Here is a 12,882-nt window from a genome sequence, read left to right as displayed (position 1 = left end):
AAATTTCAGCAATAAAAGCTACCCTGAAATGTATTCAGTTACATCTCTTTGTCCTAAACATTCACAGATGTGTTTATTCAAACGGTTTCTTCACCTGGTTGAACTGTCCTCGGTTTCCATCACCCATGTGTGGTGGTTTGCCTTGCATGTACGGTGGAGGACCCTGCATATTGCCTGGAGGTCCTTGCATGTTTCCTGGTGGCCCCTGCATGTTGTTTGGTGGGCCATGCATACCCCCTGGAGGTGGCCCCATTCCATGTATATTTCCCATATTGCCATGAGTCCTGGGTGGAGGCCCCATCATACCCCCTGGCATGGGTCCCTGATGGCCCATCATGTTTCCATGTGGCACAGGCCCCCTCATGTCCTGATGCATCATACCTCCCTGTGGCGGCCCCTGTCCTCGCGGTGGTGGTCCAATCATGCCACCTGGAGGTCCACCAGAACCTGGGGGCATTCCTCCAGGGGGGGGTCCTTGCATGCCTCTGGGGCCAGGTGGCATGCCAGGAGGACCCTGGGGTCCCATGTTCCTGTGAGGGCCAGGATGACGTGGAGGCCCATGCATGTCTGGAGGTCCCATCATACCCTGTGGAGGAGGACCCTGGTGCATAGGTCCTGGTGGACCCATTTGGCCTGGAGATATGAATGGACCAGGTATTCCACCTGGTCCTGCTGGAGGCATGTTGTGCGGCATTTGTTGTGGAGGCATGGATTGAGGGAAGCCTTGAGCTGGAGGGGGCATCGGACCACCCTGTCCTGGAAAGGGTGGCACTGACCCTGACTGTCCAGCAGGGGGAGGCATTCCCTGCTCTTGTAATTGTGCCATTCGCTCAATCTTCAGTTGCTATAGACAAAACATTTAAAAAAAATCCAACTCAATTAACCAGTGTTGATATGCATAACACAATGATGATTCACATAAAAATGTGAAAACAGCACAATGCAAAAGCTGTACATGTAAGCATATCAGCTGACCTCGAGCAACATTGGGTTTGTATACTGCAGGGCAGCCATTTCCTGCTCAATCTCTGCTTGCGTCTTCTTCTTGCCATCTACTTTCTTCTCATCCTTCCTTTCTTTTGGAACCTCTCCAGGAGGCATTGCTGGAACCTTATTCTCTGCCCAGGCCTATTGAAAAAAATAAAAAGTGAGGGACACACAACTAGCCAAATTATATATCAAAACCACAGTATGTCTGACAGTGCTACCAAAACTTGTGTATAAGCCAATCATACTGACCTGTTGAAACTGAGCTGGAATAGGTTTTGCATAAGGAACTTTTTTAGTTGGGGGCTTTTTTTGGTCCTTCAGCATGACCTCTTCCATTCCCCAGTCCAGCCCTGGGATGCTCATCTCAGGCTCTGCTACCATCTCTTTTCCTAAGCAGATAAACACAGATTCTCAATAACCAACCAATTACCTATACATGAATGCATTGAACGTTAATACATATTGACTGTGACCATGTATGTGTGTGCTAACCAGTTTGTTCTTGTTCCATGGCAGCCTTCAGTTGTTCTGGGATCCCCATGCCAGGAATGGCGGCAATACTATTGGTCTCTATGTCATCTAGAATTATCCCAGGATAGAGCATTATGAATTCAAATGTACATCCTCTATAGGGCTTCTAAATTGCAAGAGGTCAAGGAATACTAACCATATTCCATCCCATCTTCTGACATTCCAGGCAACAAGTTCAGATTGTATCTGTCCCGCATCTTGTCCCCTGGCCGATTCCTTGTCCAAAATTTGCTGAGGGAGTGATCGCAGAGCAATGAGTTAAAATCTATGCATTTTAGGTTTATGATTTTAATTACTTTGTTTCTGACTGTTCACTTAAAGGGTAACTTCAGTGATTTAGCATTAGGCTTTGTATCAGTAGAAACCTGGTAGTATATTCAAATCATGGTACTTTCCCCCGTCATATCCCCCTGAGACGAGAGAATTATGCATTTTAATCTAGAAAAATTCCTCGATGACGCAAATATCGTCATTTTGCGTCATCTGAGGATTTTTCGGCCAGAGGCTAAAGACTACAGGAGCTAGATGGAGCTGTTCCACATGTTTTCAACCCGCCCATAGGGGAGAGATCTCACGCACAGCATGTAAGAGTCGACACAGATGGACAATCATAATAACGGAGCGCGATGCAGAGTAAAGTGAGTGTTTCAACTTTTCAATGAATTCCTGTGATAGTTTAGCTTCCATATGCGATCTGAAAACGTGCCAGACTGGCGCTTAACGTTACCTCAGCTCTGCGTGAGCGCGAATGTTATCTGACACTGCTGCGTCTGTGCCGTGACTTTCGTTCGGCTCACTCACACTTTATTGAAAAGACACGTTCAGTTTTTAATTGTAGTGTTTATTCTCTAACTGAACGAAATGATTGTATTACTATGAAGATCAAAACGACGGTGTACGGAGTGGCCTCGTAGGGCAGCGAAGCAAGTGCATTCTGGGAGTTGTTGTCTTTCATCCACATGAGACAAAAATACATTTTCTGTCTTTTCTCAGTCTAGAAGGCACCAAATTCAAAAATAATTTCACATTTCTACTGTATAAATGACCCAGTTTAAATACAAAGCTTAATGCTAAATCACTGAAGTTACCCTTTAAAGCTACGCTATGTAACTTTTCTGTCCACTAGAGGTCGCATGTTCAAAACAAAGGCGTAGTTTGATGACGCCTTGTTTGAGCGCAGAATCTTGGGACATGTGGTCTTCACCTCACAGCCGGTGGAAAAGAGTCAGAATAGGACTCGGGCAGAAATCATGTTCATGGATGCGATTATTAACATTACTGTAGTATGAAGCAGAGCAGGACCGAGTGTTGTGGAGCTGAGCAAGGCCGCAGGAGCGATTGAATAGCGGGACTTTTATTATGGCATAGTCGCCGACGGGACTTTTATTATGACACGGTCGCCGGCGCCACTTCCTCTTTTCCAGTCATTAGTATATGAGGTAACGCAACTCTGTTTATCGTATTAGATATATCTGAGTGTGTTGAAAAGGAAGTTATGACATTCGCTCGGCGCCTGCTATGACACTTGTTCACACTGCAGTGAGAGTACAGGGTTTCTTCTAAATAAAACCGGAAACCGAGGGTAACGCAGATATGACGCAATAGACAGGCGACTCCCTCAAACGCATAGCTCACACGTCCCGGTTCCTTGGTTAAAATAGCAATTTCTCACGATTTACAAATAGTTGGAAACATTTGGGATATTCTAAGTACTCAACTGAACAAAATATATAACACTGGCCTAGTGGTTTTTGGATATTTTACTGCAAAAATCTTACATAGTTCACCTTTAACTGTATAGTAGTATTAAAATGTAAAGGGGTCATGAATTGAGAAATCAACTTTCCCTTAAGGCTTTTGATATATAAAAGTTAATGGTAATATAAGAATATCCTGTATGTTTCAAAGCTTTCAAGCTTTTATTGACAGCTTTTATTGATTTTAATATATCTCTTTACATAAATAATTTTTTTAAAAGTAGAAAATAGTATTTCATTACTTTGCCAACCCAGTGTTTTGTATGTGAATGCTGTTTCACATGAATATTACCACAGGAGTGAAGCACAACGCTTTATTTAGCCTAGAAAGGAAATAATGGTCAGATAGCACTTTTTCATTCTGTTTTGCGATCTGGTCACTCGATTTTCCGTGAATTTTAACAATAGGCCCAGTCCATTTTATCCCAATGGACATCTCGTTTCTTTTCCCAAATCTTCACTCACGTCGCCATTCTCGCAGGGGATTATACGTTTCTTCCTTTCATTTGCTTATAATTAAGTCTATAATAACTATTCACATCCTTTACAGAGGTAAAGTATAAAAAAACACTGTGGGACGAATAGGCCTACCTTTTTACTTCAATTTTTATTTAACACAGTTTGTTCTTGTTATTAAACTTGGTAAGGCGCATCAAGTTTGGTTTATTTTTTAATAGCGCATTTCACACAGCGCAGCGCAGTGAATAATCAAACATTGCCTAAATGTCTAGACCTTGTGGAAGAAAATCCGCTCTTCAGACCTTTTACAACAAGTGTTGCCTTGCAACATCAGGAGAAAACATGAAGATGAAGATATTCGAAAGGTGTCTATCCAGCTTGTGTCCCACATTCCTCTCAAAGCGCAGAGCGGTATATGACACATCTTGTGATGTCGGTCAGCCATCACGATGGACGATGATATCGTCCATCGGCGCAACCCTAACTGTTTTGTTCTATTTCAGCAGCGAAAATAGTTCCAAACAAAGATCACAGCAGAAACATAACGCGTTTCACAGCAACAGTGTGTTTCTGAATGATTTATTTAGATCTGAGTGACAGATTTTGGTCTCTTTCTAATCGTGAGAGTCTGCTGTAAATAAGGATGTGCCATTTTCAACGATCGGAGCATGTTTCATAAAGTTAAAAGCCTAAACGCCACTTTAAAGCTACATTTGTTTATTTAGCTTAGGAGTGCCTGTTGGGTTATATGCGTTATAACTCTATGAGGGATATCTTTAGATCTAAGTGACGGATTATGGTGACTTTTGGTCTCTTTTTAATTGTGACAGTCTGCTGTAATTAAGGATGTGCCATTTTTAACAATCGGAGCATGTTGTTTCATGCTCCGATTGTTCTCTATATCTCTATTTTGATATATTTTCTTTGTTCTACTGCTAAATAAAACTTACTCATCACCATACATTGTTTAAGTATTGCCTATCACGTTAAATTTGACATTGCTAGCTTTTAATCTAAATCACCATCACACTTTAGCATTTCAGTAGCCTGTTAGCTTGTCATCTCTGCACCCGGGTCTCCTGTTTTCTGAGTTCATTAAACAACCGTGGTGAGTTGAATTAGTAAATAGTGTCCAGCAAACAATTGTGGTAGGTTGAATTAATCAACAAACACGGTAAGCCATGTCATCATCTCCTGTCATTGTCACTTGCACTGCATGCTGCATGCTGCATGTTTAGTATAGGCTTCTCCGTTGGTGAACAGGGCTTCACATGTGATAAATGTAAGGAGATAGTTAGGCTGACGGAGAAGATTTCAGAATTAGAAACACGCATCCATACTTATCTGAGAGTAGTGAGGATGTAACAGCTTTAGACACTGATTTGGATGCGAATAGCTTAGTGAACTCTGTACATTCTTCGGTTCCGGCTGCAGGGCCCCCGCAGCAGGGAAACTGGGTGACAGTGAGACGGCATAGTTGCGGATCTAAAAAACGCTTTTCCATTACGTTTAGAACATCAAACAGGTTCTCCCCTCTCTGTGAAGCACCCACGGAGTATCCTGTTGAAAGTGCCCTAGTCATTGGCGATTTTTTTACACGGAACGTGAAAATAGAGACACCAGCCACCATAGTCACATGTTTACCTGGAGCCAGAGCGCCTGACATCAAAGCAAATTTAAAAGTGCTGGCTAAAGCTAATCGTAAATTCTCTAAGATTATTATTCACGTCGGCACTAATGATGTTCGACTTCGCCAGTCGGAGATCACCAAAATTAACATTAAAGAGGTGTGTGAACTCGCTAGTACGATGTCGGAGGCTGTTTACTGTTCTGGACCGCTCCCTGTTAAAAGGAATGATGAGATAGTTAGCAGACTATCATCACTCAATGGCTGGTTGTCTAAGTGGTGTCCACAAAATAACATAGGGTTCATTGAAAATGGGGCAGACCTGACCTGTTGAAGAAGGATGGCATCCATCCCTCCTGGGGTGGTTCCGCTATTCTCTCTAGTAATTTGGCAAATAGTCTTAGAGCTAAAACATGACTCACTAGGGCCCAGGTCAGGAAGCAGACAAACTGGTTAAACTGACCGTCTGCTAGCTGTCTCACGTCACCGGAGTCAGATAAATCCCAGCACATAGTCTCTATATGATAATATCTAGGTGAAAGAGTATCTGTTCCCCGAATTAGTAAATACAAAAAAACATCAAAACCATTCAACAGTAAAAATTTAATTGATGTCCAACAAATAAACAACAGATATAATACAGATGAACAATTGATAAAGCTTGGGTTGCTGAATATTTGATCCCTTTCCCCAAAAGCACTTATTGTTAATGATATCATTACAGAAAATAATCTAGATGTGCTGTGATTGACAGAAACCTGGCTAAAACCTGACGACTACATTACTTTAAATGAGTCCACCCCCTAAGATTATTGTTATAAACACGAGCCGCGTCTGAAAGGTAAAGGGGGAGGGGTTGCTGTAATTTATTATAATATCTTCAGTATTACTCAGAAGTCTAGTTTCAAATATAATTCCTTCGAAGTTTTGGTGATTTATGTAACGCTATGTATTGTACATGATAAAACCCGTTTAACATTTGTGTTAGCTACTGTATACAGGCCACCAGGGCACAATACACACTTTATTAAAGAATTTGTTGATTTTCTATCAGAGTTAGTACTGGCCGTAGATAAAGTACTAATTGTTGGTGATTTCAATATCCATGTAGACAACGAAAAAGACGCATTGGGATTAGCATTTAAAGACATTCTAAACTCTATTGGAGTTAGGCAACACGTGTCAGGACCCACTCATCGCCATAATCATACTTTAGACCTAATATGGTCACATGGAATAAATGTTGATACCATTGAAATTCTGCAGCAGAGCGATGACATCTCAGATCTTTACCTAGTATCATGTATAATTAATTTAGCTAAGGTTGCAAAGCCGCCCCTCGCTTCAAAAATGGCAAGACAATCACTGCCGCCACTAAAGATTGCTTTTTAAATAATCTTCCTCATCAGTATCATCTCCTCAGCATCCCAGATAGCTTAGAAGAACTCGATGTTGCAACAGAAACTATTGACTCTCTCTTTTCCAGTACTTTAGACACAGTTGCTCCCCTGCGCTGAAAGAAGATTAAAGAAAATAGTCCAACGCCATGGTACAACGAGCACACTAGGGCCCTTAAAACAGCAGCCAGAAAAATGGAGCGCAGTTGGAAGAAACCAAAACTAGAGGTCTTTCGTAATTTGTGGAAAGAGCGCATGATTGCATACAGAAAGGCCGTAAAAATTGCTAAATCTGCTTATTTCTCGACTCTCTTGGAAGAAAACAAACACAACCCTAGGTATTTATTCGATACAGTGGCTAAATTAACCAAAAATAAAGTTTCAACTTCTGATGTTTGTAAACAGCACAGTGGTAATGACTTTATGAACTTCTTTACATGTAAGATTGATAATATTAGGAAGAAAATTTTAACCATGCAGCCGTCTACTACAGTATCACATCAGACAGAGCATTGTAGTGTCACTGTGGAAAAATTGCACTCATTCATTGCTATAGGAGAAGAAGAATTGGCTAAACTCGTTAAATCATCAAAATCAACAACATGTATGCTTGACCCTGTACCAACTAGGCTATTAAAAGAGACGCTACCAGAGGCCATATATCCTCTTCTTAATATCATTAATTCATCTTTGTCATTAGGATATGTACCGAAAACTTTTAAGTTGGCTATTATTAAACCACTTATTAAAAAAATGCAACTTGATCCTACAGAATTAGGCCAATCTCAAATCTACCCTTTCTGTCAAAAATACTTGAAAAGGCAGTGTCTTCACAATTATGTTCCTTTTTAGAAAGAAATGGTATCTGTGAGGATTTCCAGTCAGGATTTAGACCGTATCATAGTACTGAGACTGCTCTCATCAGAGTTACAAATGATTTACTCTTATCATCCGATCGTGGCTGTATCTCTCTATTAGTGTTACTCAATCTTAGCGCTGCATTCGATACTATCAACCAAATCATTCTTTTGAATAGACTCGAAAATTATGTAGGCATTAGTGGAATTGCTTTGTCATGGTTTAAATCATCCCTATGTGACCGTTATCAGTTTGTAGCAGTAAATTAAGAGATGTCACACCGATCACAAGTTCAGTATGGAGTACCGCAGGGCTCAGTGCTAGGACCGTTGCTCTTCACTCTGTACATGCTACCACTGGGAGATATCATTAGGAAGCATGGCGTTAGTTTTCATTGTTATGCTGACGATACTCAGCTCTACATTTCTTCACGCCCTGACGAAACTTACCAATTCACAAGATTAACGTAATGCATAGCTGATATAAAACATTGGATGACCAGTAATTTCCTGCAAATCAATGAAAACTGAATTTTTAATTATTGGACAAAAAAGCTCCACAAGTAGTAACCTAGAATACTGTCTAACACTTGATGGCTGCTCTGTCAAGTCCTCGTCGTCAGTGAGGAACCTGGGTGTCGTTTGAAAGTCACGTTTCTAGCATCTGTAAAATTGCATTCTACCATCTTAAAAATATATCTAAATTACACCACATGCTCTCAATGCAAAATGCTGAACAGTTAGTTAATGCGTTCATGACCTCAAGGCTAGATTATTGTAATGCTCTACTGGTTGGTTGCCCTGCTCGCTTAATAAACAAACTCCAGCTGGTCCAAAACGCAGCAGCTCGAGTTCTTACTAGAACCAGGAAGTATGACCATATTAGTCCAGTTCTGTCTAAACTGCACTGGCTGCCTATTAAACATCGCATACATTTTATCTTGCTTATTACTTACAAAGCACTAAATGGTTTAGCTCCCCAGTACTTGAGCGAGCTCTTAACACATTATACTCCATCAAGTCTAATGCGGTCTCAAAATTCTGGCCAGTTGATAATACAGAGAATATCGAAATCAACTGCAGGCGGTCAATCCTTTTTCTATTTAGCACCTAAACTCTGGAACAGTCTTCCTAACATTGTACGGGAAGCAGACACACTGTCAGTTTAAATCTAGACTAAAAACACATCTCTTTACTATGGCATACACATAAAACACTTTTTCAATTAAATGATTGTTAGGCTGCATTAACTAGGTTGAGCCGGAACCGGGAACACTTTCCATAACACCTGATGTACTCGTGACATCATCAGAAGAATGGCATCTACGCTAATGATAGTCTCTCTGTTTTATCCCGAGGTTTACTGCAGTCAGCCGGATCCGGGCCGTATCCAGATCAGATGGTGGACCTGCGCCCAGACATGACCAACGCATGACCCTGAAGTGTCTGCAAAGACCGTGTCAATTAGCCTCCCCCTGAAATTGCCTCGTCGACACGGCATCCTCAATAAACCCGTCTCCAGCGGGTTGCCTCTGATCTTTAGAATATTTCTATGATCTATTATGACCTCTGACCTGTAAAGTTGCCAGAATAATAATCATACGCTGTTTGTTAATTGGCCAGAGGAGAACTGGCACCCCGACTGAGCCTGGTTTCTCCCAAGGTTTATTTTTCTCCATTAGGTCACCTGATGGGGTTTTGGTTTCCTTGCCACTGTTGCCTCTGGCTTGGCTTGCTCAGTTGGGGACACTAAATTTTTCTTAATTTTTTCAACTAAATATCCAAATAAATCCAATTATTAAACTAAATTAAACATATAAAATAAATTACTGATCTAATTACTGATCTAAAGCCCACAATGTCACGGTGATGTCATCAGTTAATTTCAATTATCATACAGTTTTCTCTGGAATGGCTATACAGCTGAATAAAATTATGTTGCATTATTTTGCTGTTTAACACTGTAAAGCTGCTTTGAAACAATATGCATTGTTAAAAGCGCTATATAAATAAAGTTGACTTGACTTTCATAAAGTTACCAGCGAAAACGGCAAGTCTAAGCAGCTTTTTTTTTTTACTCCGCTCATGCGCTGTGCTGTTTTTCGTGTTTTTTTTTTCTTTAGATCCAAGTGACGGATTATGGTGACTTTGACCTCAGAAAACAGTATTAAAAAAAACCCAGTTCATGACCCCTTTAAATATATACAAAGGAGTGCGATAAATTGCAAAGTATTGCTTGCAGCAACAAAAAAAATCTAACAGAACCTTGTAACAACTGGTATTGAGAATTGGGAAATTTCACCGTTATTGGCAACTGAAATTTCGGAAATGTAACAACCCTAATAGACACATTTCATGTCAACCACATGAAAGTTGTTACACTTACTCACCTGGTGTGGTCGTTGGACCCAGAACACAAGATGTGGCCCAGTGGATGCCAGGCTAAACTCCAGATCATTCCTTCATGAGCCATCTCCATTCCTCCCACTTCTTTCTCCACACTAGCAAAATATTTCAACCACATTATAGGGGTGCACGATATATCGATTTAATATCGTTATCGCGATATCACGTTGCCCGATATTATATCGTAAGTCTCGCGATAATGATGCGATATTTCGTTTATGACAAAATGAGACGCGTTTCACTGTACAGTATATACATTCTTTATCGGATCTATTTTTTTTTAAAAACCGGGTCCCTCCTACTCGCTCCAAAGCTAACCATCACTCTCTCACTTCTCCCTCCCTCTACACACACACACACACACACTCGTCGGGCCGGCTCGACGCACACACCAGCGCACAACAAAACGAAGAGAAAGAAAAGAAAGGACCTAAAGGGCCCTATTTTAACGATCTGAAACGCAAGTGTCAAAGCGCGAAGCGCAAGTAACTTTGTGGCGGGTCTCGGCGCTGTTGCCATTTTCCCGGCGGGATAAATGGCTCTTGCGCCCGGCGCAAATCTAAAATGGGTTGGTCTGAAGTAGCTTCATTATTCATAGGTGTGGTTTGGGCGTAACGTGAATAAACCAATCAGAGCGTCATCCAACATTCCCTGTAAAAGCAGGTGCGCAAGTTCCATTATGGATTGCTATTATTATGGCGTATTTACCAGGCGCACGCCAGGAGCGGTTCACAGCCGAGGAGACTGATGTGCTTGTAAGAGCAGTGAAAGACAGAGAAGTTGTGCTGTATGGGGATGGGAGAAACCCACCCAAAATAGCGTCGGTTAAACAGGCGTGGGAGGAAATAGCCACAATTGTTTCATCAGCTGGCATCCCCAGGACGTCGCACCAGTGCCGCAAGCGCTACAATGACATCAGAAGACGGGGAAAGTCCAAGCTTGCCAGCATCAATCGGGCACGCCGTGTAACGGGAGGTGGATCTGCCTCTACTCAGGACCTGACGCCAGCAGAGGACATCGCTGCGTCCACCCTCACCAATTTTTTTTCCTGGTTCTTGACGGACAAACCAATTTGTTAGATGTCCATATATACATATATGTCTTGCCAGAAGTTGCCACTATTGGGCAAACAGGTCTCCTTAATTATTAGACTACAATTAGCCTGAATTATTTGTAAGCTAGATTTATGCCTATTTTTTCACATCTTCGTGGCACACCACAATGATTTCCGTCATCTCATGTGTTAATATTTTTTAGTGTAACAATTTATGATTTGCAAAAATAACTGTTGCATCTGTGTAGATTACATGAGCAAAGTGTATGCGCGTTGTGCACGCTATACATTATGGTCAAGCATGCGCCCTTAAAATAGCATAATGAACAACGTGCAACGCGCCACTGACTTTAGACTAGTTTTTTTCTGGTCAGTGGCGCAATTGTTTAATGGAACAGCAAAATAGCACCAGGGATTGTTTGCGCCGGAACACGCCTCCTTTTTTGCGCTGAACCGCCCAGGGAGCGCAAGTTCATTCACTAGTTTAGCGACGTGCTTCTGTGGAGGGAAAAGCGCGCTTTGCGCGGGTGCAAAATAATAATGACACATGCGTCGGTGTACAAAGTCAATTGCGCTGGGTGCAAGATAGGGCCCAAAGAGAGAGCGAAGGGAGCAAGTGGAGCGAAAGACAGAACACAAAAGTAAGAAAATTAGTGTTGCTCAGGGAGAAGATGAAATAGTTAAGAACCACCACAAGCCTATTTTTATTTCTCTCTTTTTTAAATATTTCTCTCAGTTTATTTCGGCTCTGTTTGAGTGTGCCTTTCAGTCTATGCGCTGATATGAGCAGATATCCGATTACTATGCACAAGTTAGGGGTGTTTAGCCATGCTTGCAATGCTGGTGTCAGAGAGTTATACTCACGGAACACTATAGTTATTCACAATCACGAAAGTTCATTATTTGAATGCGTTTAAAAGCATTACGTTACCGGTTAAACATTTCATGCGCACGCTCATGCACTGTTTTAACATGCGCTGAGCTCGCGCACTAAAAGCCTGTCAAACACGTGATTACTGGACTAAGTAGTCTTATTGCGCTAATACTGTCAAATACACACATGGTTAACATAAACACAGTCAGTTATGTCTATAGTGAAAGTAAAATCGCGTGTCTGTGTATTAGATGTGTAGAGGTCTTACATTGACAGAAGCGCAGCCTTTAGTGAACATGCTGCCGCTAAACATGCTGTCCTTAAAGGGACAGTTCACCTCTAAAACAATGTCATTATTTACTCATCTAATGTTGTTCAAACCTGTATTAATTTCTTCTGTTGAACACAGACAGCTGATGGTAGCCATTGACATTCATATTATTATTTCCTACAATGGGGACCAGCAACTGTTGGTTTCCAACATTCTTTAAAATATATTTTATGTCCAACAGAAGAAAGAACTTTATTCAGGTTTAAAACAACTTGAGCGCCAGTAATTGATGACAATTTTCATTTTTGAGTGAACTCTCTCTTTAATTTTACATTTATTCATACACTTTCATGCTGTACTGCTCTGAGCTGCCACTGTAAATCTTTATATATATTTATTTTATATTATACTATACACTAGGAATGTGTACAATGTGCTCGCCCTCTTTTTTTAAGTAAAGTTTTAAGTAAGGTTTTTCCAAGTCTTTTAAGTAAAATTCAAAAAGAGTATTGCAATAAAAACAAAAAATAATAATACAAATAATAATAACTCTTTCTGTTCCTGTCGGCTAAGAATAGAATAGAAAAAAACTGATGTGACAAGCCATCAGAACCGAACCAAAAACTTGGTTAAAAACCGAGGTATGTATTGAACCGTGG

At 41.0% G+C, this 12,882-nt stretch overlaps 1 protein-coding gene across 6 annotated transcripts in view; it reads right to left on the bottom strand.

Moving 5' to 3' along the window:
* Positions 1-12,882, bottom strand: part of wdr33 (WD repeat domain 33) — a 50,772-nt gene that overhangs the window by 16,161 nt on the left and 21,729 nt on the right. For 4 of the 6 annotated variants that reach the window (XM_079820029.1, XM_079820031.1, XM_079820028.1 and 1 more), the window contains exons 11-16: positions 10,009-10,119; positions 1,658-1,752; positions 1,483-1,569; positions 1,240-1,379; positions 976-1,128; positions 95-844 (exon numbers count right to left, since the gene is read on the bottom strand). In XM_079820029.1, coding sequence (XP_079676155.1) covers positions 95-844; positions 976-1,128; positions 1,240-1,379; positions 1,483-1,569; positions 1,658-1,752; positions 10,009-10,119 — 1,336 coding nt within the window. Of the gene's footprint in view, positions 1-94; positions 845-975; positions 1,129-1,239; positions 1,380-1,482; positions 1,570-1,657; positions 5,298-10,008; positions 10,120-12,882 lie in introns of those variants that run through there. The other 2 variants (XR_013816764.1, XM_079820032.1) reach the window with 2 other exon arrangements.

This window comes from Gobio gobio (assembly GCF_949357685.1).
Source record: "Gobio gobio genome assembly, chromosome: 6".
In the NCBI taxonomy this organism is placed as follows: Eukaryota; Metazoa; Chordata; class Actinopteri; order Cypriniformes; family Gobionidae; genus Gobio; species Gobio gobio.
The sequence above is the reverse complement of the archived record's forward strand: the minus strand, read 5'-3'. Positions and strand labels throughout refer to the sequence as shown.